General features: G+C 45.1%; 1 protein-coding gene across 6 annotated transcripts in view; it reads left to right on the top strand.

Annotated features, from left to right (window-relative positions):
• The window catches only part of NR1I3 (nuclear receptor subfamily 1 group I member 3), a 908,808-nt gene that overhangs the window by 248,933 nt on the left and 639,428 nt on the right, over nt 1-20,447 (top strand). For 3 of the 6 annotated variants that reach the window (XM_078671479.1, XM_078671481.1, XM_078671480.1), the window contains exon 2: nt 8,962-9,245. In XM_078671479.1, the coding sequence (XP_078527605.1) occupies nt 9,046-9,245 (200 nt within the window). In that variant the 5' untranslated portion in view covers nt 8,962-9,045. Of the gene's footprint in view, nt 1-8,961; nt 9,246-20,447 lie in introns of those variants that run through there. The other 3 variants (XM_078671477.1, XM_078671478.1, XM_078671482.1) reach the window with 2 other exon arrangements.

Below are 20,447 nucleotides of genomic sequence, written 5' to 3'. Positions count from 1 at the left end.
TGGTATCTGCAACAACCCTACATCTGTATCTTCGGTTGCCCACAAGGTGGGTAGTACATCTTCAAATTTGGCAGGAAGCGGCGCATCTTTTGAAAAACACTGCTTTTTACTAGCTACCTTTGGTCCTAGGGTCATTAAAAAAACCATTATCTGGAGAATATGAAATCGTACCATGCAACCTTTTCAACAAATCTATTCCCATTAAATTCTCTCCGCAGTTCTTTGTCAATAAAAAGGGCGAGCCCACAGTAAAAGGGCCAATGGCGACTTTCTGCAACAACAATGGTCAAAGCAAAGGTTAAACGGTGCCTGACGGCGACATTTGACTGGATGGGGAAGAACCATTTAAAATGTAACACGGGCAAAACTGAAATTATGTTAATGGGCCCGCAAAACAACTTTGTACCCAAGCTATGGTGGCTGGAGAATGCAGAGGTACCGCCGCATACAACCAATACGGCATGTAATTTAGGTATCAAGTTTGATTCCGCTCTGTCCTTCAAACAACAGGCATTAGCGGTAGCAGGCACCTGCTTTAATGTCATCAAGGGACTAAGAAAATTCTTTGACCTACTTCCTTTGTCAGCCAGGAAAATGGTAGCAGTCGCTCTCGTAACTTCGAGACTTGACTATTGCAATAGCTTATATGCGGGAACTAATAAGGCGGTCATGTACAGGTTGCAGATGGTGCAACACGCAGCGGCCAGGCTGGTGCTGAAATGGCCAAAGAAATCCTCTGCATCTGCCGCATTAAACACCCTGCACTGGCTACCAGTAATTAAACGGGTCCTTTTTAAGATCCTGCTAATTTCCTTTAGAGCCTTCCACTCTCGGGGACCAAAGTACATTCAAAGGAGGTTCTCACGGTACCATCCTTTGCGTGCCTTGAGGTACTCCAATGCTAATCTGTTGTCTGTTCCTGCCTTCAGACTCAGTTCGAGAGGTGGCAAATCCTTGCCTGTGCTAGGGACAAAGACATGGAATAAACTCCCCCTACATCTGCGTGCCATGGAACCAGAATCAGAGTTTCGAAAGGCACTGAAAACCTGGATCTTTAATCTCCCTGATACCTGCGCCAGAGCACTAGTGTGAACGTCCATGGCTGGACCTTGAAAGCAGTCTGACCAGTGTCTTAGATCTTCCTGGTCAGTATAGGCGCCTAGATGCTCCTTGGAGTGACAGTTGCGCGGTATAAATATTGGCTTACATTTTACATTTACATGTGGGTCAAAACCGGTACTGCCCCGGGAACCTATGAACGAGAAACCGAGCTATTCATTGCACCTGTATCCACCAAGATTTTTTGTGCCGAACCATGCCAATCCGCTGTGACATAAGGACCACGCTGATCTACATGTATTTGGACTGGTCCCTCACCCTGTCCCTGTCTGTCCTAGCTATAGGACATCCCTGTCACCTCGTCCAAATCATAATAGTCGTGATAGTATTGCCTCCCTGGGATCACCAAAATAGTTCTGGTTAGATCGACCCCACGGGGATGCACCAGCCTGGACCTCATCACGACCACTCTCACCATGACCCCATCCAACAGAACCCCGACCTCTGGGAGCGGCGACTTTCTGCAACAACTCCAGACACTCACTCTGCCAGTGTCGCTCCTTTTTACAATACCCACACTGGTTTGGCCCCACAGGTATGCCACTTCTACCAGTGCCACGTGACCACTGAGCCGGACCAGTGCCACGTCCCTTGCCGGACCCCTGCTGCATTAGTACCTTGATCTTCAACTCCTTATTCTTCTTCTCCACCTTTTCCTTCTCTTTACTTTCCCTATGCTCATAGTACTGAGCCATACTCAATATCACTGAAGGGAAGGAGGCAGTCCAGGTGCTCTCAGAAGCCTGCAACTGAGCCACAACCGCGGGAAGCAGATTTGTAACAAAATTGTTAACGAACAACCGGACACCTCCCTCTGCCAATAAGTCCACTAAAATCCCGGAACACCCCTTCAAACCGAGTGAAAAAATCGGACACACTTTCATCCTTCTTCTGACGACATGCTGCCAACTTAACCCAATCGACTCGTTTGGGTGGAATGAGGGAATGCATGTAAGTAATGATACGACTCAGCAAAGCTAATATGTTAGCCTTAGGCTTTTCAACAGGCTTACGCTCCTGATCCCATGCTCTGATCTCATTCCATGTGCCACCCAACTCCACAACGTGGTCCTGCGTATGCACCTGTCTCCATATGTCCACTGGTACCAACAACCCAAAAAACATCTCAATATCTGCCAGCGTCATCACTGTTAACGAGGCGGCCTCAGTTAATTCTTTGTTATATGCAGTGGGGTTTTTCCGTGGGTCCGGCAGCTGACCCTTAAGAGCTAACACCTCACTCCTTTTCCAAGGAGTGTAAACCCATTGTTCCTGAAAACGAGCCTCCACCCGCTGCTGAACAATAACATCCTGTGCATTACTTCTCCGGGATCTCAGGATGAAAAATAGGATGCACCTCTCCCATTGGGAATTGGGACACTGTCGTTGGCGTTTTCTGGTGTAACCTACCTCGGTAACCAATCAACGTCACAACATTACTAAAAACATCATTAGGGGCCATGTCAGCAGCATATACCCGGTCACCAATGGCATAAACTACTTGGGGTGCCCCTCCACCAAAACACTGTTCCCACAACCCTATCAATGTGGCTGACATGTTCTTAAGTGCATGCTGTACGAAAGGCTCAAAATCTTTCACCACACTCACCACGTCCTCTACGCTGTAAATTGGATTCTGTGCCCAGTGTGCAGCCTGATCAGCTACCATCTTTTTCTCTTCATTTCCCACATCAGATCGAATGAATACTCAACCCATTCACTCCCGTGCAACTGCCCAATTTCCTTCGTCCGACCCACGCATCGGCGTCCCAACACCCAACGATGTTGGGGAGGAAACATCTGAGGGACACAATGGATGAAGGAATAGGCACCGACGTTAGTAACGGCTGTGTCGAAGGGGGAGAAAGATGGGAGGGGGCAGCAGACACAGCGGGAAGGCCTGCAGCTACTGTACCCACAACCTTTGGAGCCAGGGAGGAAACAGTCTGGCCATAACTGGAGCAGTCGGGTCCGAGACCGAAGGGCCAGATGCAACAGCAGAAGGGGCAAAAGACTGAGATATCAGAATAACAAGATATATTCTCTGTGGGGCGTAGGGAGGTGGAGGTCGATCTTCTAATAGCTCCTCCATAAAGGCATCATCTACCTCTCGGGCAACATAGGACTTATCACATTGCAATCGCAACTTCCTATCAGCACATTCTATACCTTTCTCTATTTTTTTTCTGTCGTAGGCTACTGCTTACTGAGTTACTGTTTGCATTTTCCCTCTCCGGACCTCATTCTCTGCCCACATGCGCCTCTTCCTAACTTCCTTCTGCCATACCTAAAGGGAATCAAACACTGACTGCCTACTTCTTCTGGAAAACAATTTATCCTGCAAATAAATCGATTTTTGTTCATCAAAGGTACCTTTCTGTGGCTACTGAAGCTCAGCATTGTCCCTCGCATAATTGTGCCATAATGTACTAAACATACCAGGGCCAATGCCGTGCTTAGTATACATATCAAAGTTCCGGGTGCCTTCCAGAGGTGCAGGTTGTCTCTCCTCTAGCCGAGTTTCAGCAGAACAAGAGCGGCACCACAAACACCATAATTTACTCAGGCAAGGCATCTTAACATAATACACACTCCCCTTTCACACAAAATAAATAACGCACACAACGAAAAATAATTCCAAGAAGCAGCCCGTAGACTGCATCAAAATCAAGACAGTCCGAGACTGTACCAAAACAAGAAGAGAGGCTCTAGCCCAGGCTTTTTCAAGAGTAGACCAAATTCAAGAGGTGGCCTGGCAAAACGTGTGCAAACAGTCTGTTTTCCAAGGGTCCGCAAACCCACCAACTTCAAGCAAACTAGGAATGGTCCTCCGACCATACTCACAATTATTCAAGATGGCCAGTGAAGTATAGTAGGTTACAGTTTGTGATTTTGGTGTACAAAGAAGCCTTGAGCATATTTAGATATAATGTGATCTTTACATCCAAGAAATATATTTCTTAGGCATATATCTCGCCTGTGAATTTAGTTGGGATGTATTGTAACATTTCAGTACTAGATTTAAAGGGTTCCATCAGTCCTTTGGTTTATTTGTCATTGTTCTACGTGTGGTTGTATTCAAGATTAACTGTGAAAAGCAGTTGACATGGCAAGCTGCTGCCATTAAACCCACAGAAGTGCTGTCACACTGCAAAATGAAAAATCTGTGGCATTCGACGTAACTGTGGAATAAAGTACTAAGCTGCGCATGTCACAAGTTCGATCTCCCCACCCTTAGCATGTGTTGAATTCCTGTCTTTGTCCCTCTAAAAAAGAACTGCTGACCAAACGAATACATTTTGGTACACCCTGAAAAACTGGCCCAGATTAGACTCCCAAGCCGGTCCACACTGGCTTGTCAGACCAGTTCAATAGACACTTCCCAATTTTCCATGAGGCCAGTCTAAGCCGTCCAACATAACTCATCATGTTGAGATTTTTAACCCCACACTTCTACTGGTAACCAGTAGTAGAACTTTCAGAGTGCATTTGGCTCACTGGCTGGCTAAAGGTGTCATTAACAACAGGGAGCGTCTTACCGGCTGGGCGCTCCATTTGGTAGACATGTAAGCATTGCTTTCCATATTTAATTTGATGGGACACAATATTTTGCCTCCATTTTTATTCAATTCATTTTGTGAAGCTTTGTTTTATTTCTCTATCATTACATTCAGTGAACAGATAATTGAAACCGGCATTGGCAAAGCCAATAGGTCTCGCCAATGCAAGAGCTATTGGTTTTGCCAATATGTTTTAACAATATTGTACACCAGAGTGGCTGCTGTTCAGGATGGCTCAATGTTAGTGGGGTAAAGGAGAGTGGTGTGGAGTGGAGTGTTGTAAAGTGGAGTAGAGTAGAGTAGAGTGGAGTGTTATGGACTGGCATAAAGTGACACACAGTAGAGGTGGGTAGCATGGAGAGGAGTGAAGTGGAGTGTCATGGAGTAGTGTATAGTGTTGTGGAGAGAGTAGAGTGTGTAGATTGGGGGCATGGAGTTGAGTGGCATAGAATAGAGTACAAGTTCAGTAGAGCGTCGTGGGTGGTGTAGAGTAAAGTGGATTGGTGTAGATGGTTTTGAGTAGAGTGTTGTAAAGTGGAGTAGATTGGTATAGAGTGGAGTGGCATAGAGTGGAGTAGTGTCTCATACAATAGAGTGAAGTAAAGTGGCATGAGTGGCATAGAGGGAGTTGCATAGAGCGCTGAAGAGTAGTGTTGTAGAATGGTGTGGAGTAGAGTGGAGTAGCATAGAGTGGAGAAGAGTGTCTGGAACGGAGTTGAAAGGAGTTGAAAGGAGTAAAGTATCATAGAGTGGAGTGTAGTAGAGTGGCCTAGAATGAAGTGGTGTAACGTACTATTGTGCGGAGCAGATTGGCATAGAGTGCAGTGACGTACAGTGTATTTGTTTTGAGTAAAGTGGTGTAGGGAGCATTTGTTTAGAGTGAAGTGGTGAAGAATAGAGTTGTGTAGCATGAAGTGGTACAGAGTGGAGTGGCGCAGAGTGGAATAGAGTGGTGTAGACTGCAGAGGCGTAGAGTAGATTGTTTCAGAGTATAGTGAAGTGGCATACAGTGCAGTGGTATAGAGTAAAATGTCGTAGAGTGCAGTGGTGCAGAGTAAATTAGAGTGGCTTAGAGTGGATTGGGGTAGAGTACAGTGGCATAGAGTGGTGTGATGCAGAGTAGTGTGGCATAGACTTCAGTGGCGGAGAGAGCAGTGTTGCAGAGTAAATTGACTTAGAGTGAAGTGGCATAGAGTGGAGTGGTGCAGGATAGAATCCTGGAGCATAGAGTGGAGTGATGCATAATAGAGTGGAAGTGAGTGCATTGGCATAGAGTAGAGTAGTGCAGAAGTGCAAAGAGAAGTAGAGTGGTGTGGAGGGCAGTGCCGTATAGTGCAGTGGCGTAGAGTGCAGAAGCAGTAGAGTGGAATGTTTCAGAGTAGAGTGGTGCAGAGTAGAATAGAGTGGCGTAGAGTGCAGTGACATAGAGTAGAATGTTGTAGAGTATAGTGGCATGAAGTGCAGTAGTGCAAAGTAGTTGGCATAGGTAGAGCTGCGTAAGGTGTATTGGTTTTGAGTAAAGTGGTTCACAGTTAATTCACATAGAGTTTAGTTGTTTAGAGTAGGGTAAAGTGCAGTGGTGTAGATTACAGTGGTTTTGAGTAAAGTGATGTAGAGTGGATTGGCGTAAAGTGAAGTGGTGCAGTGTAGTGTGGAGTGGTGCTGAGTGCAGTAGATTGTTTCAGAGTAGAGGGCAGTGGTGCAGAGTAGATTAGAGTGGTTTACAGTGGAGTGGTACATAGTAGAGTGCATTAGCATAGAGTGCAGTGGCATAGTGTCCAGTGTTGCAGAGTAGGGTGGTATAAAGTGAAGTGGCATGAAGTGGTGTAGAATGCAGTGGCGAAGAGTGCAGTAATGCATAGTAGAGTAGTGTGGGGTAGAGTACATTGGCATAGAGTGGAGTGGTGTAGAATGGAAATGTGTAGAGTGGGGTGGCGCAAATAAGAGTGTAGTGATGCAGTGTGGAGTGGAGTAGTGCAGAGTAGAGTGCTGATGTGTGGAGTGGAGTGGCAGCAGAGTAGAGTGGAATGGGGTAACTCGGAGCATGCATGGTATGGTAGCACACTGCCATTACAGAGAACACATTTTAATTGAAATAACCATTACATATGCTCTTACATACAGTTTTACTGAAAAAAGTATACGGCACACAAAGGATAATGTGTGGAAATGTCATCATGCAATGTATTGATTTATTTATCAGTACAGGCCATTTACAGACATTTAAATTTTGTAGTGTCCTAGGGGGAAAAGACATAGTACAGTCTTCCTCAAGCGGACTCCCAGTAGCCAGCATGATTGGCACATCAATATTCTCACTTTGAAGTCAGAAGAAAGAAAAATAAACACCAAGCTCTCTGGAAGACACTGTCTAAAATTTGATGTCTGTCTCTGAATGTACATCAAATGTGACAACATAAGACAAGATTTAAAGGCCTGTTAACAGAAAGCAAGTTCGTTAAAGAATGCAGTAAACAAGGTTTGGGCAACAGGAGGGACTAATTTGAGCTGGACAGCCTAAAGCAAATAAAGCCAGCAAATAGAAAGCCAGTAACACGAAATAATAAAAAAAAGATGTCTGAGTGTAACAGAAGTAACCAGAGATTGTCCCGTCCTTAAGGGATTTGTCTCTGAAGTCAAGAGTTTCTATTTCTCAAAAGAAGCAAATCTAGTAATTGTAAATTCATATGCGCAGCGTTTGGTGTGCTAGATCTGCGCACCTGCGCTTGTGCAGGGTATTGGCAACAGTGTCCAGGAGTCATAATATTGTGAAGCAGGTTACTGCACCCCTTTATGAGACTGTATCAAACCACGAATGTGTAAGAAATCGCCTGCAACGCCTTAGCTCTAATCGAGGATCCTTCTTTCATGAACCTAGCAACCCATCATGGTGACCCTTTTCCTCCCTCTGTGAATCAACAGTTTCTCCTCTGAGATTGCTGTGTTTACCTTTGGGCTTATCAACTCTCACTAGAGTGTTGACGCAACGCCAAGGAGCATTGATACGAAGAAGTCGTGTATTTTAGCTCCTGCGCTTTATATAGAGGAGAATTCTGCTGTTTGCATCAAAGAAGGCGTGCCTTGAATCTGGGGTCTTAATGGAGGTAAAATAACAGATATGGGTGGAAGGTCAATGTTGCAGCCCAATAAACCAACTGTTGCGGCTGATGAGGCCCGTTGAAGGGGCCAGAAGAGCCCAATGTTTTAGGCAGAAGGTCGGCCCACACTTGAAGCTGATGCAAGGATGTCATCTTTTAGTGCAGCTAAACTTAGATGATGCAAGTCTGAGTCCATCTTTCTTCATACTTTAATGCACTATGAACCCCCAAAAGAGTCTAGCGTTTTCCTGACACAAGGAAAGAATTCTTCAGACAATAACTCATCACAGGTCTATAAAGGGCAGGAGTTCCCACTGATGTGACTTGGTCTCCTCAAACACAAGCTGTTAGAGAGATGGTGACCCAAGCCCCAGTTTTCCACTCTTGAACTTGGAAAGTTTGCAATATAAGGTGAACCAGTCTAGGAGTAGGAGTTGTCCGCTTGTGCAGCCAGACGGGCAACAATTCTCCTGGCAGGAATTCATTGTTGCACCCGCAGGAACGACAGTTACTCTGGAAGGGTACTGTGTTGCACTAGACTGAATACATTATTGCACACAGAGGGGTACACTGTAAGAACGGTACTCGCTGTTACTCAAAATGATAGTGTTTCATGTTTTAACCCATTTTTTTGGTGAGGAACTCATTTACCAAGACGTTTTGTGGAACAGTGGAAAGGCCTTGTTCGCCACAGATGAGCAGACAATAATTACATAAAAGATGTCCAATCTTCTAAGTGACCACACACTGCTGCATGCACGGTGACACAATCTGAGTCATGTGCCTCAGTGATGGGACAGCCCAGCTCTGGAAGACCTGTCCTTGCGCCTTCAAGGAAGGGCTGCAAGTTACGTTAAAGATGCAAAAGTGAAAATAACTGATCTCCTGGCTTGGGGGAGTTGACAACTCTTCCTAAGATAGATTGTTTTGGTGCAATGTCCTGCAGCAGCGTTGAGCAGCCAGGGACCTACTGAAGTGACATGATGGGGGCTTACATGGGAGATTCACATTGCCGCCATGTTCCAGCAACTATTAGGAAACAGTGCTAGTGATGAGATGGAGGAGCTGCTTGCTGCAGAGTGATAGCTAGTGGCTGGAGGATCGTCTTCGAGGTGCTATGGATGCATGAAGATCTCATACTGCCATGCCACTACATTTGGTGTATGTTTGGTGCAATAAACCAGTTGTGTTGTGTGTCTCATCTTTCGGTATGCATCCTTTCCTAGGAAGACGGCTCCCATCCAATTGCTGATTGGCGGAAGGATTGAATGCTGGTCATGTACCGGCCCTCTGATGAGGACAGCTTCAGCAGCAGCAATCTTAGTACGCCGCCGCCCAGCTGCCAGTCCAGCGAGAATGAGGACACCGACCCCGAGGGAGAGGAGAAACTGTGCACTGTATGCGGAGACAAAGCCACTGGTTACCACTTTCACGTCATGTCCTGTGAAGGTTGCAAGGGCTTCTTCAGGTGAGTGTTGGCGAAACGTGTAGGGTTCTTCAAGACCAATTATGGCTCTACTGCCTTACTCAGCTCTAATGTTTCTCAAAGTCAAAAATTTTACAGTGTGCGTTCATTGCCATGAAATTGGGACATTGTTTCTTTCTCCTTGATAGTTTTGTCCATCTGCATCGATGGGCAGTTTGATCGTCTGTATTAGGAACTCTTGTATTTTATTCTTCAGTGCTACTATAGTTGAGTAGGCGAAAGGTTTTTCAAACACCCTGGAATACGAGCTGAATTTAGTATCACTTGCACTAGGTACCAAGCAGCGACCAAGCCAACATGTCTGGCTTGTCACTATCACTGCAAGACTTTAAACACTGCGCTGTTTGTAGCAAGGAGTGGTGGCAGCTGACTCAATCTGTAAATACTGCAATGCTGCCATTGTGTTTAGGTTATGCAGATACACTGTAAATAATGAGCTCTTTTTCACATTCTTAGAGTAGGAAGTTACAAAGATTCCACCCACTGAGCTATTTGTATCGCACTAAGGGCCAGATGCACTAAGCATGTGTATGCGGTCTAAAGCACTTGATTCGGAGTTTACAACTGAAAACAATGCTTTTTCTTTTATAAGAATCTCATGTTAGCAATCTGTAAACTTTTACTAACTCCTAAAATGGGGCTGTGACCTCATACAGTCAGTCAAATTTGCTTTATTCGAGATAAAAACTCATATAAGCACAACAGATTTGTTCTATGTACAATACATTTACAAGCTACAATAGATATGGCACAATTTAAAAGTAGAAAAAAAGAGCAATTTTTCTAAAAATAGATGTACAAAGCATTTTGATGGACAAATATTAAAAAACAGCAATAAAACAAGCAAGGCACATAAAATCGCAAAATGACTCTCATAAGAACAGAAATAAAATTGGTCACAGCTGAGGATACAAATTTCCTTCTAATTGCCAATGCCCACCCCAAGAATTTGGCAGCTGCCACTGAAATGACGGGCAAAGTGCTAGTGCAAATTAATCTTTGGGCCACCTTGCTGTCCCTAGTGCCTAGCAGTTTGCACATTGCTCTTAACCAAACTCTTCGTGGCATTGAGTAGGCCCTACAGACAAAAAGTAGATGGGCAATGGTCTCAGGACCATTTTTACATGTCGGACAAACATTGGAATTGGCTTCAGCCCATCTGCCTGTTAATGATCTAATTGGGAGTGACCCCACTCTGAGCTGGAAATAAAGTTTCCGATCCCCAGGCTTTGTAATGTCATCCCAGTAGGACTCCAAACTGGGAGAGACTTTCACTTCCAGGAAACGACCTTCCATAGAGGAAGGGTCAGCATCATTCCATTTCTGATAGGCTACCATTTCCCAGTACTTGGCTTTTAGAGCCTCTTTGGATGGGAACTGGGATGTCTCGGGGTTCTCCCACAGCCCCTTCATGCCCATTATAACCAGTGTTTTGGACAATTCCTTCAACCAGCTAATCTTATGAAATATGTCGGTTTTAATTAAATCCACGAAACCCTGGGCATACTGCGCAAGTTCGGGGGTGACCCAGATACGACGCCAGTATATTATAGGTCGTAATCTGGCCATGTCCGAAAGTGCTTTCCTACCTAATTCATAGCGCAAAGGCTTCATGGGTGTACTTTTGGGGAGACCGACAAAATTTCACAGACATTTATTTTCAACAAGTGTTAATGAGACTAAGTTGTCATAGCCCCAGATTTCAGCTCCGTAAAGAGCTGAGCTGAGGGTTTTTGCCTCATACACTTGGAGTGCTGGCTGTATTGGCTTTGTCAAAGATTTCCTATGCTCAACAGTTATAGCGCCTGCATTTTGGCGGAATTTAAGAGCTGCCATTTCTATGTGTTTCCCCCAATTAACCAGTAGACCAAGTCCGACACCATTTCCACTTTTTGGCCATCCATAAAAAAGTTCCCCTTTAAAGCTGGTATGGGGATTAAAGACCATGAGCTTTGTCTTTGTTACATTAACTGCAAGCCCGCGGTCATTTAAAAAACCCTCGAAGATCTTCAGAGCACTCTGTAGGCCACTAGGGGTTTTGGAAACTATAATCGTATCGTCTGCAAATAATAGGATCGGGATCTTCACTCCAGCCAAGGTGGGGGCATCTACAGATCCTAACAGCATATGCTCCACTACCCCGTTGATATACAGAGAGAAGAGCGTGGGGGCAATGGCGCATCCCTGTCGGACTCCACGCTCAACTGGGAATTCGGTAGTGACCTGCCCGTGCCCCCCCCCCACTGGATTTTTGCATGGTTTGACTCATGCAGCCTCATCACTAATGATAAGATTTCCAGCGGCATACCCATCTGGCTTAAGACTTCCCACAGCTGGGACCGAGGAACTAAGTCAAATGCTGCTCGTAAATCGATAAAAGCAGCATAGAGGCTACCTTTCCCTAGCAGGACCGTCTTCCAATGAAGTAAAGTGAAGCGAAATATCTGATCTGTGGTGCTAGTTAGCTTACGAAAGCCTGCTTGAAAAGGAGACAGGATTTTTTCTTCTTCTACCCAGATCATTATTTTGTCTAGGGTCATTTTCCCTATCACCTTTTGTACCGTGTGTATTAGGCTAATAGGCCTATAGTTCCCAGGCAATGTTTTATCGCCTTTCTTGTGCACGGGAATTATAACAGCCCCTTGCCACGACTTTGGTACAGGGGCCCCTAGCGCCACAGCATTAGCCAACTTCACTATATACCGGCCCCATCGGACTTTATCATGAAGAAAAACATCCGCTGGGACCCCGTCGGGTCCGGGTGCTTTCCCCCGCGAAACTGAGTCAAGGGCCATTCCTACATCGCTCTTATTAAAGGGAGGGGCAGAGAATACAATATTAACAGCAGCTTCTCTAGTCTTATCCTCAGGACGGCAAGTGTATTGGGGACCAAAGTATTCTATCCAACTACTCTGTGATACAAAGTTAGTTGGCCTCCTTTCCCCCACTTGACAATGCTCCAAAACAGTCTAGAATCCTTAGCAGTACTGGCAATTCTGAGAGCTTGCCAGTGTTGCTCGTCCCATTGCTTCTTAGCCGTAAGTATACACGTCTTATACTCCTGTCTTGCATCCCTGACAGCAGATGAAACTCTACTTTTAATAGCTGTTCCTAGGGATGTTCCTGCAGATCTGCAAGCCTCGTTCTACCACCCCCTTCTTTTGGGGCGTTTGGTGTTACCTACGGATTTGGAAGCTACCCTATAGAAATGCCCCTTTATAGTTTCAAAGAAGTTAGCATATAAATTAGTAATTTCTTTCAGGTCATTTATATTCTCTGTTCCGCCCATCAAGGTGGCTTCTAGGGCAAGAGTAGTTTTGTCTAGTTCCTCGCTAATGCTCTCTAGCACCTCGCTTTTGATCGCAATTTGCGCCCACCTCACCCGCCTCATATCGTTAGTTGGGACGATCTCAGCCAGGGCCTCCTCACAATTGCTTAGCCCCTCTGGGTCTCCACCCCATAGGAGGTGAGTAATACATAGGGGGTTGTGGTCACTCTCTTGCCTACCCACTACCTTCATGTCCTTCATCTGATGCCAGATTGCCATGCTGCAGATAGCATATTCGATCCTACTTTGTGAGCGGCCGTTATCAAAAGTGTTTGCACCTTGACTGTCACTCGCAGTTCTTCCTTTTAAGGCTCTGAGCCCTCTTTCGCTACATAATGCATTAATCTGTATTATGCTATCTGTCCATTTGTTAACAGGTTTAAGGTCCAGTTTGGGGATCCCCCACAGGGAATCATCATCTTCCCCTGGATACCAGTCATCTACAGTGAGGGGCTCGAAGGTCATATTTAGGTCACCTGCTTTTATTATGTTATTCTCAAATGACTGGGTATCAATCAGGTGGTGTAAGGCGGTCAGAACCTGGGATTTCCCACTACCTGCCCCTTTAACATACAGATTGTAGATGTCTAATGTGCCCCCTGAACCCAAAGTAATCCTGATCAACTGAATGTCACTACTACCAGTCGGAAGCTCTATCACTCTATCAAAGAGTGCTTGCCGTGCCCAGATAGTTAACCCCCCTTTCGGGCGACCCTTGGGACCCTTAAGGGCCGGCACAAAAAACTTCAAGAAACCCAGGAGGAACTGAGGTTCACAGACCCAGGTCTCTTGAAAAATTCAAAGGTCAAAGTCGTTTATAAAAGAAACCCATTCTGGAGATAGTAATCTAGGGCCCAGTCCAGCTAAATGCCATGATACCATGCTTCCTCCTTTCCTACTGGTTTCACACAGCAGTACTGGGATGGCTGGGGCATGAATACTTGGGCCCTTTACATTTAGGGGTTCCAGGCCCATATTTGGGAGGGGGTTAGAATCACCAGAAACCACCCCAACAGTGTCCCGGGGTACAACATCATTAACAGGGCAGGCTCTCGTCAGTTCCATGAGGTTAATCCCTTCGACCAAACTACAGTTTAAACCCCGATCTCCACCACTGGACCCCAAATATACAATTCTGTCCCCTGCTCCGTTACTTGGTAGTCAGTCAATGGAATCAAGCCTAGAGTTGCTAATCCTATGCCTGTTTTCTCCTAGGGACATAGCAGGAGCCACTGAAAACGGAAAAGGGGGCATCTTCCTCAACTGTATACCCGAGTGGGGGGAGGTCTAGATCTAAATTCCAGCTGAAATAAATTCTCAGCTATATCATCCAAGGGCAGGGTTAGTTCGATGACATCATGAGCAGCCCCAGGGTAACTCATTCTCCTTGCTTTGACTATATCGTCCCTTATAACCGATCTACACCCCCTGACGTATCGTAGCCAATGAATGGCCTTGTTCGTCAGGGAGTCCACCCCTTCCCTGAAACTATCAGCCCTCCTTTCTTGCTTAGGGACATTAGTCATAAATATTTTATTTGTAGGGAAATTACCCCTAGTTTAAGCATGGCCCCTGCCTGGCCCTAAATTAGAGTTTAGAGACCCTTGGTTTTGAATTTTGGGGGTGCTAGGTTGGGATGCTCCTATCGTCTGTTTTATCTCATTTGGTTGGGAAACCCCTATCAATCCCCTGCCTCCACTGGGGCCCTTCTGCATACTAGAGCCGGGCTGCTTTGCTTGCTTGTTTTCCCTCGCAGGACCGGGAGTCTTTTTACTAATAGCTGTGGGGATGTTTACAGAACGAATCTGGGGAACTTTGCTACTCATAAAGTCACTTTTCCCTACTAATGGAGGGGGACCTTGCTTCAGTTTGGTTGGATAAGCTGCGACTGTATTTTCAGAGGCTACTACTTGGGACCAAGAGACAACAGGATTTGGTATTGTGGCTGTAGTTAAATTAATAATTAGTTTTTTCATGGCCACAATTTCGTCCCTAAGTAAGGAGACTAATTTAGCCAAATCGCTGATCGTTTCAGGGCGTTCTAAAGTGCTGGTAACGACATCGCCATCATCTATAACAATGCTTAGGGGAGAGTTATTTTCACACATAGGATTGGTGTTGTTCTCCTCAGACCCGATCTCTGCTAATACCATGTATCTGTTAGAGCAGGGAATAGGGTCAGTGTTGATTGCAATTATAGATGGGGTTTTATCACTCTCCCTTTTCCCCTCCAAACGCCCTTCTTGACCTTGCGATGGGGATGAAGTAGTTTGAATGAGGGGTCTGGCCGCGGGCGGTTTGACTTGAGATCGAAACATTTCCGGGATTATAAAAGATGGGCCTTCAGTCTCATGAATGACAGGCTTTCGGCCCCCCGCCCCCGTAATAGAGCCCGACACCTCTGAAGACCCCAAGCCGTCTGTCAATATTTCTTGACAGTCATCCACAATGGCATCAATTCGATCCATAACACAGTTCATAGCGGCATGCTTGGGCGCTACCTTCGCTTTTTTCTTTTTACACTGCTTTGGGCGCTTAGCTGCCTCGTTGACCCCCGCCACCATCCATAGTCTTTCGTTTACCCATGCAGTAGCAAACTTTTCCTACACCAGTAGGACTATAACTAACCCACTAACACTGTGGAGCTTGTAAGCAGAATTACACTCTGTGATTTTTATATAATTTGAGACCCACTAAGTACCATACAGTACATGAGACGAGTCCAGATGAGTGACGTGGCGGACATATAGCCGCATTCGCGCCAATTCCCCCACCGACAAAGATACCGCACAGAGATTACCCGGAGGGTGAAGGCGCTTCAACCATAAAACATTCACAAGACTTTCAAGGGGCGAGGAAAGCTCCTTGTAAATACCGACACAACCTACGCTGCGCCCCATCGCTGGCACCAGGCACGGTATCACAGTCTCCCACACTACACGTCCCAGGACGCAATGGGCTGAGGGTTAAAAGCAAGGCTCGGACAAGTCGTAACACCTGGGTCTGCCCCAGGCAACTCTGACTGTGATGGAAGCCGCACGCAACATGAAAACACTTTAGGTCCGCTCCTGATGCTTCCTCAGCACACCCCCTCGAAGGACAAAGAGTCGACTTATCCCGCGCTTTTAGCGCGATGGAAACAACTGCTCACTAAGTCCTAAACTTACTGTCTGCACCTTCACACGACCCGGAAAACATAACGTGCTCGTTCCCCTGAAGTGAGCCGAAAGTTACAAATACATGGCCTCTCTGTGCGATGCACGATCTAATGCTACGCGAGTCCACACCACGACCCCACAATACCGAGGCCGTGCACCGGGGTCCACACCCACGCTAGACCGACGGACCCCCACTGTCCCCTCACCTGACGGCAAGGAATCACTAACACAAAGCCTACAACTGTCCGACTCACCGCAAAGAAAGAAAACAGCGAAACACGGCACTCCGACGCCCGACCAGGCCACGGGCTCGCGCGGTCAGCAAACGGCGTCAGGGTGAGGGGACAGCAGACAAAGAGGCCGCTCGGTGGGCGGGGGAGGAATATATACTCTCCCCCGCCCACCACAGGAAGGACGTGACGCGTGGGACCCCCCGGGTCCTAAAGAGCTGGGCTGCCCCGTGTGCCTTCCTGTGGCACTACGGTGGCCGCCCTCTTATCTGTGTCCCCTGCGGGGACGTGTCGGTCAGCCTGCAGTACATGAGACGAGTCCAGATGAGTGACGTGGCCCGGCCCGACCTCCTTCGGCCTCGGACGGCCCGCCCTTTGATCGTCCCACGCTGCGGGAACCGGTAGGCGTTTTATGGGGCTGGTGGGCGTGTGGGCGGGCCTCAGCGCAGATGATACTTCGCACGGACTCCTGGACACTGGAGTCCCGTGCGTTGCGCTCTACTTGCCCCCACAACAGCAGATGATGACACAACCTCGGCAAATGTCCTCTCCGGGATAGCAGGAGTTCAGGTGATGATGAGCAATTGCCGCAGCAGCTGATCCGTGATTCCACTGTCTGTTGCTAGGTATGCTGGGACATGTAGTCCTACCCACACTGCGGCTGCTGCCAAATATCCAAAGGCTGCGGCGGCGGGGGGGACTGCGAAGGAGCAGCGAGCATAGAAGGCTGCAGAGAATATAATACGGCGGGCAGCGAATAGGAAAAGGTGAGGAGAAACGGGAGTAGCAGCGGTCGTAATTTAATCCCAAAGTCTGACAGATTAAATACCTCCGAGCTTGTCCGTTGTTCAAACGTATTAGCACAAACGGCAAAAGGATCCTGTAGCCGTGCTTACATTTCCTGCGTACAGCGCCGAATCTCAGAGTCTCGGAAGGAACTCGGCACACCTTAGCAAATGCCGCAGAAACGCCGACACGAAGCAAACGCCATCCTGAATCGGCATTTGGAAAAGACATGTTGTAGTTGTCCCTTCAAAATACAGAATCGTTATGATCAGTAGCCATGTTTTGTGACTAAATGGCGCTAGGGTGACTGATAATGCATTCTCATTGTGAATTAAAAATACATGTTAGGGAATAGGTGGTGGATCAGGGGCCAAACTCTCAAACAAACCTTGGAAAAAAGCAAACTTTTTTTTGTTTAAACCCTAGTAGGACACCATCCTTGTGATGGCCGCCAATCATACTGAGTCGCAGTTTGCGCCCTACCTCCCTAATAATTATGAGGTAGTTCAGATTACGACTCACTAGGATTTGGAATTTAAGACCCAACATGTTGCTATATAAATCGGTTTGCAAAATTATTTATTGCTTACAATAATATTGGTCGCAATTTGTGGCCAGTTTTTTTGTACAAACTGCCCCAAGTTTTGGCAGATTAACATAGACTGTAAACACCAAAGTAGTTGTTTCTTGTTAATATAGACGGGCACTCTGGAAACACTATTAAAAAAAGAATCATTTCAGTATTTAAAAACACACATAGCCACAAGAGCGAGTGCTAAATTAAGAGATTCTCACGATGTCAAATGTTGCATTTACACTTCCTGTCTCGTGACAAGGTCTTATTGAGTCTCCTTCTTTCTAGTCTATCATTTGTGACCGAAATTTTAACACTTGTTTTAGTAAGACCTAAAAATTAAATCTGCAGAATAGCATAACTTTAACTCTTAAGCTTTGTTTAAATTCCAATTTTATTGCACTTTTGTTTTAGTGAATTTGAAACTTTATCTTTTTTTTTTTTAGAACAAAGTCTTTAAACGTCTACCCAAATTTGGCCATTTATTGAGACGGTTACTGGGAGGCTGACAAACATGAACATTCTAATTGTAATTATATTTATGTAGCGCTTACTACCCCATGCGAGGTGTTGAAGTGTTTTTTGGCGAGTGGCGTGCTACTCTGGAACCCAAAATGGATTAGTATAGGAAAATCTAAGTTGTTCATTCGAGTAGTGGACATGGGAGTCTGTTGGATGTAGTAGGATAAAGAAGGGATAGAGTGGGGAAGAGTCTAGAAAGTGTTATTTGGGAGATCATAGTAGTTAAATGATATTGTGGGTGAGTCAAGGGAGGGAAAGAGGAAGGAAGAGTTCAGAAAGGCGTATTAAGGAGATAGAAGTAAAAGGAGGTTGGGGATGAGCCAAAGGAGGGCTGGAGGAGGGAAGATTCTAAAAAGGGTTATTGAGAGATAATAGTAGTACATTGGCTTTTGGGATGAGTCAGGCAGTGGAGATAGAGGGTATATTGAAAGAGGTATAGATGAGACAGAGAGCAGTGACTTTGAGAGAGTTGAGGTTTCTTATTCGCTTGTACAGTAGGAGTAAAGTAATAAATATATAGATACATAACTACATAGAAAGGTATACATGTATATGGAAAATACTAGATATAAAATGGAATTATATAAAGTCCCATATGTGCATGTATGGCTAAATAATTAGAAACTCAGACTTTCGAGTGCTGCTGTACATAAAGCTATTTTTTTGTGTATTTGTAGTATTATTTAGTTTTTTTTGGAAATGTTATGCAGTTTGTTTTATTTATTTATGTTTTGTTTATTTTCTTTCAATATTTTCCCCAATATTTCAGTAGTGCAACACTTATAGATACAATTGTTATGATCATATTTACCCATTATGATAGATAAAATAAAACACAGACCCATAAGCATCTAATCAAATAACTTCTATAACATCACACATTTTGGTAGACTAAAATAAATAAAGTATATAAGCAAATACCTCATGTGTGATCTATGCAGTGACAAATATACATATTCAGCATAGATTATATATATATATATATATATATATATATATATATATATACATACATACACTCATATATACTCTAACCATAAGTAGTAGATTCATTTGTTAAGCAGACCTTGAAGAACATCTATATATTTTTAAGCTATAAGTAGTATGTATATTTGTTCAAAGAAATAGACATATCATAATACATACATATAATCAAATTATACATGTTAAACATACACCGGAAAATGCTGTGCATTTGTGTTTTGAGTATGGTGGCCATTTAGGAACAAGCCAACTCCTGAGTAGTGTTCTGAAGATAAGATAGTTATCCGTGAATCTTGTGCTTGGGGGTAACGGCTTCCATAGTTTGGCTGCTTGAACTGCTTGAACAGAGAAATGCATACCACCTATGTTTTTTTTACTTGTATGCTGGGGTTTTGAGGCGAGGTGCCAATCTAGAGTGGAGGGTTCCTTTGATGTATGTATTTGGTGAGTTTATTCCTGATAAAAAGTGGTTCAGTTACATGTATTGCTTTGTGGGTGATACAACGTTGCTTGAAGGTGGAACTTCTGGCAACAGGTAGCCAATGTAGGGCCCTCAAGCCAGGGGACATATCGGCTTATGGCTTTAGAAGTGGAGTAGTTTAGCAGCAGAGTTAGGAATCCGCTGTAGTCTTTTCATAGTTGATAAAGCTGATCCATTTTAGAGGCCATTGGCATAATCACGTTTAGACAGTACAAGAGAGATAGTAGCTTGGACCTTGTGAGGAAATCCTAGGTGGGGGAAGATGCGTTGTAGAGTTTTCATAGCAATGAAGCTTGATCTTGCTAACTTATTCACTTAGGCATTCATTGATAGCTTGTAGTCCATGGTATTACCAAGGTTTCTTACTTTGTTGGATACTTTAGGAGGTGGTCCCCAATAGTCAGCCCAGGCAGAGAGTGGGTCATAGTTTTTCCAATTGCCACATGTGAGTAGGTCAGTTTTGGACACATTCTTTATGAGATGGCTCCATGTTTTCCACCGATCAATGGCTCTGAGGCAACTGAAGATTTTTGTGTTTGCAATGTCTTTGGGCCTTTCCAGTTTAAGAAGTATTTGTGTGTCATTTGCGTAGTTATACCATGTGAGCTGAAATCCATTGATCATTTCTGGTAATTACTTCACGAAGATGTTAAAAAGCATCGGTTAGATGATGGAGCCTTTTTTCTTCTGGCATTTTATATAGCGCATACTTTACCCAAAGGTTTCAGAGCTCTTTACATGAGCACCAGTTACAGACTGGCACATTCCTTTTTTTTGTTAGGCACAGGGAGATTAAGTGATTTGCCCAGAATCACAGGATGTTGAGCATCGTTGCAGAAACTCGCACCCGGTTCCTCATATTCGAGGTAGACAGCCCTAGCCGCTAGGCCACATCCTCTCCCCAAGCCTTGAGGGACCCCTGCTTTTGTTAAGGATGGTTTGGGTTATAAAGGGGGAGTATGGATGACATTTGTTCTGTTTTGAAGGTAGGATGTGATCTAGTCGAGAATAGTCCCTTGTATGGAGAGTCTTTGGATTAGATTGTTATGATCAACTTTGTCGAAAGCAGCTGAAAGGTCCAAGTGAAGTAGTGCAGCGACCCTGTTCCAGCCTACTGTTGT

This window comes from Lissotriton helveticus, chromosome 12 (genome assembly GCF_964261635.1).
Source record: "Lissotriton helveticus chromosome 12, aLisHel1.1, whole genome shotgun sequence".
Lineage (NCBI taxonomy): Eukaryota > Metazoa > Chordata > Amphibia > Caudata > Salamandridae > Lissotriton > Lissotriton helveticus.
Note: the sequence above shows the minus strand (reverse complement) of the source record. Positions and strands in the feature narration are given on the sequence as shown.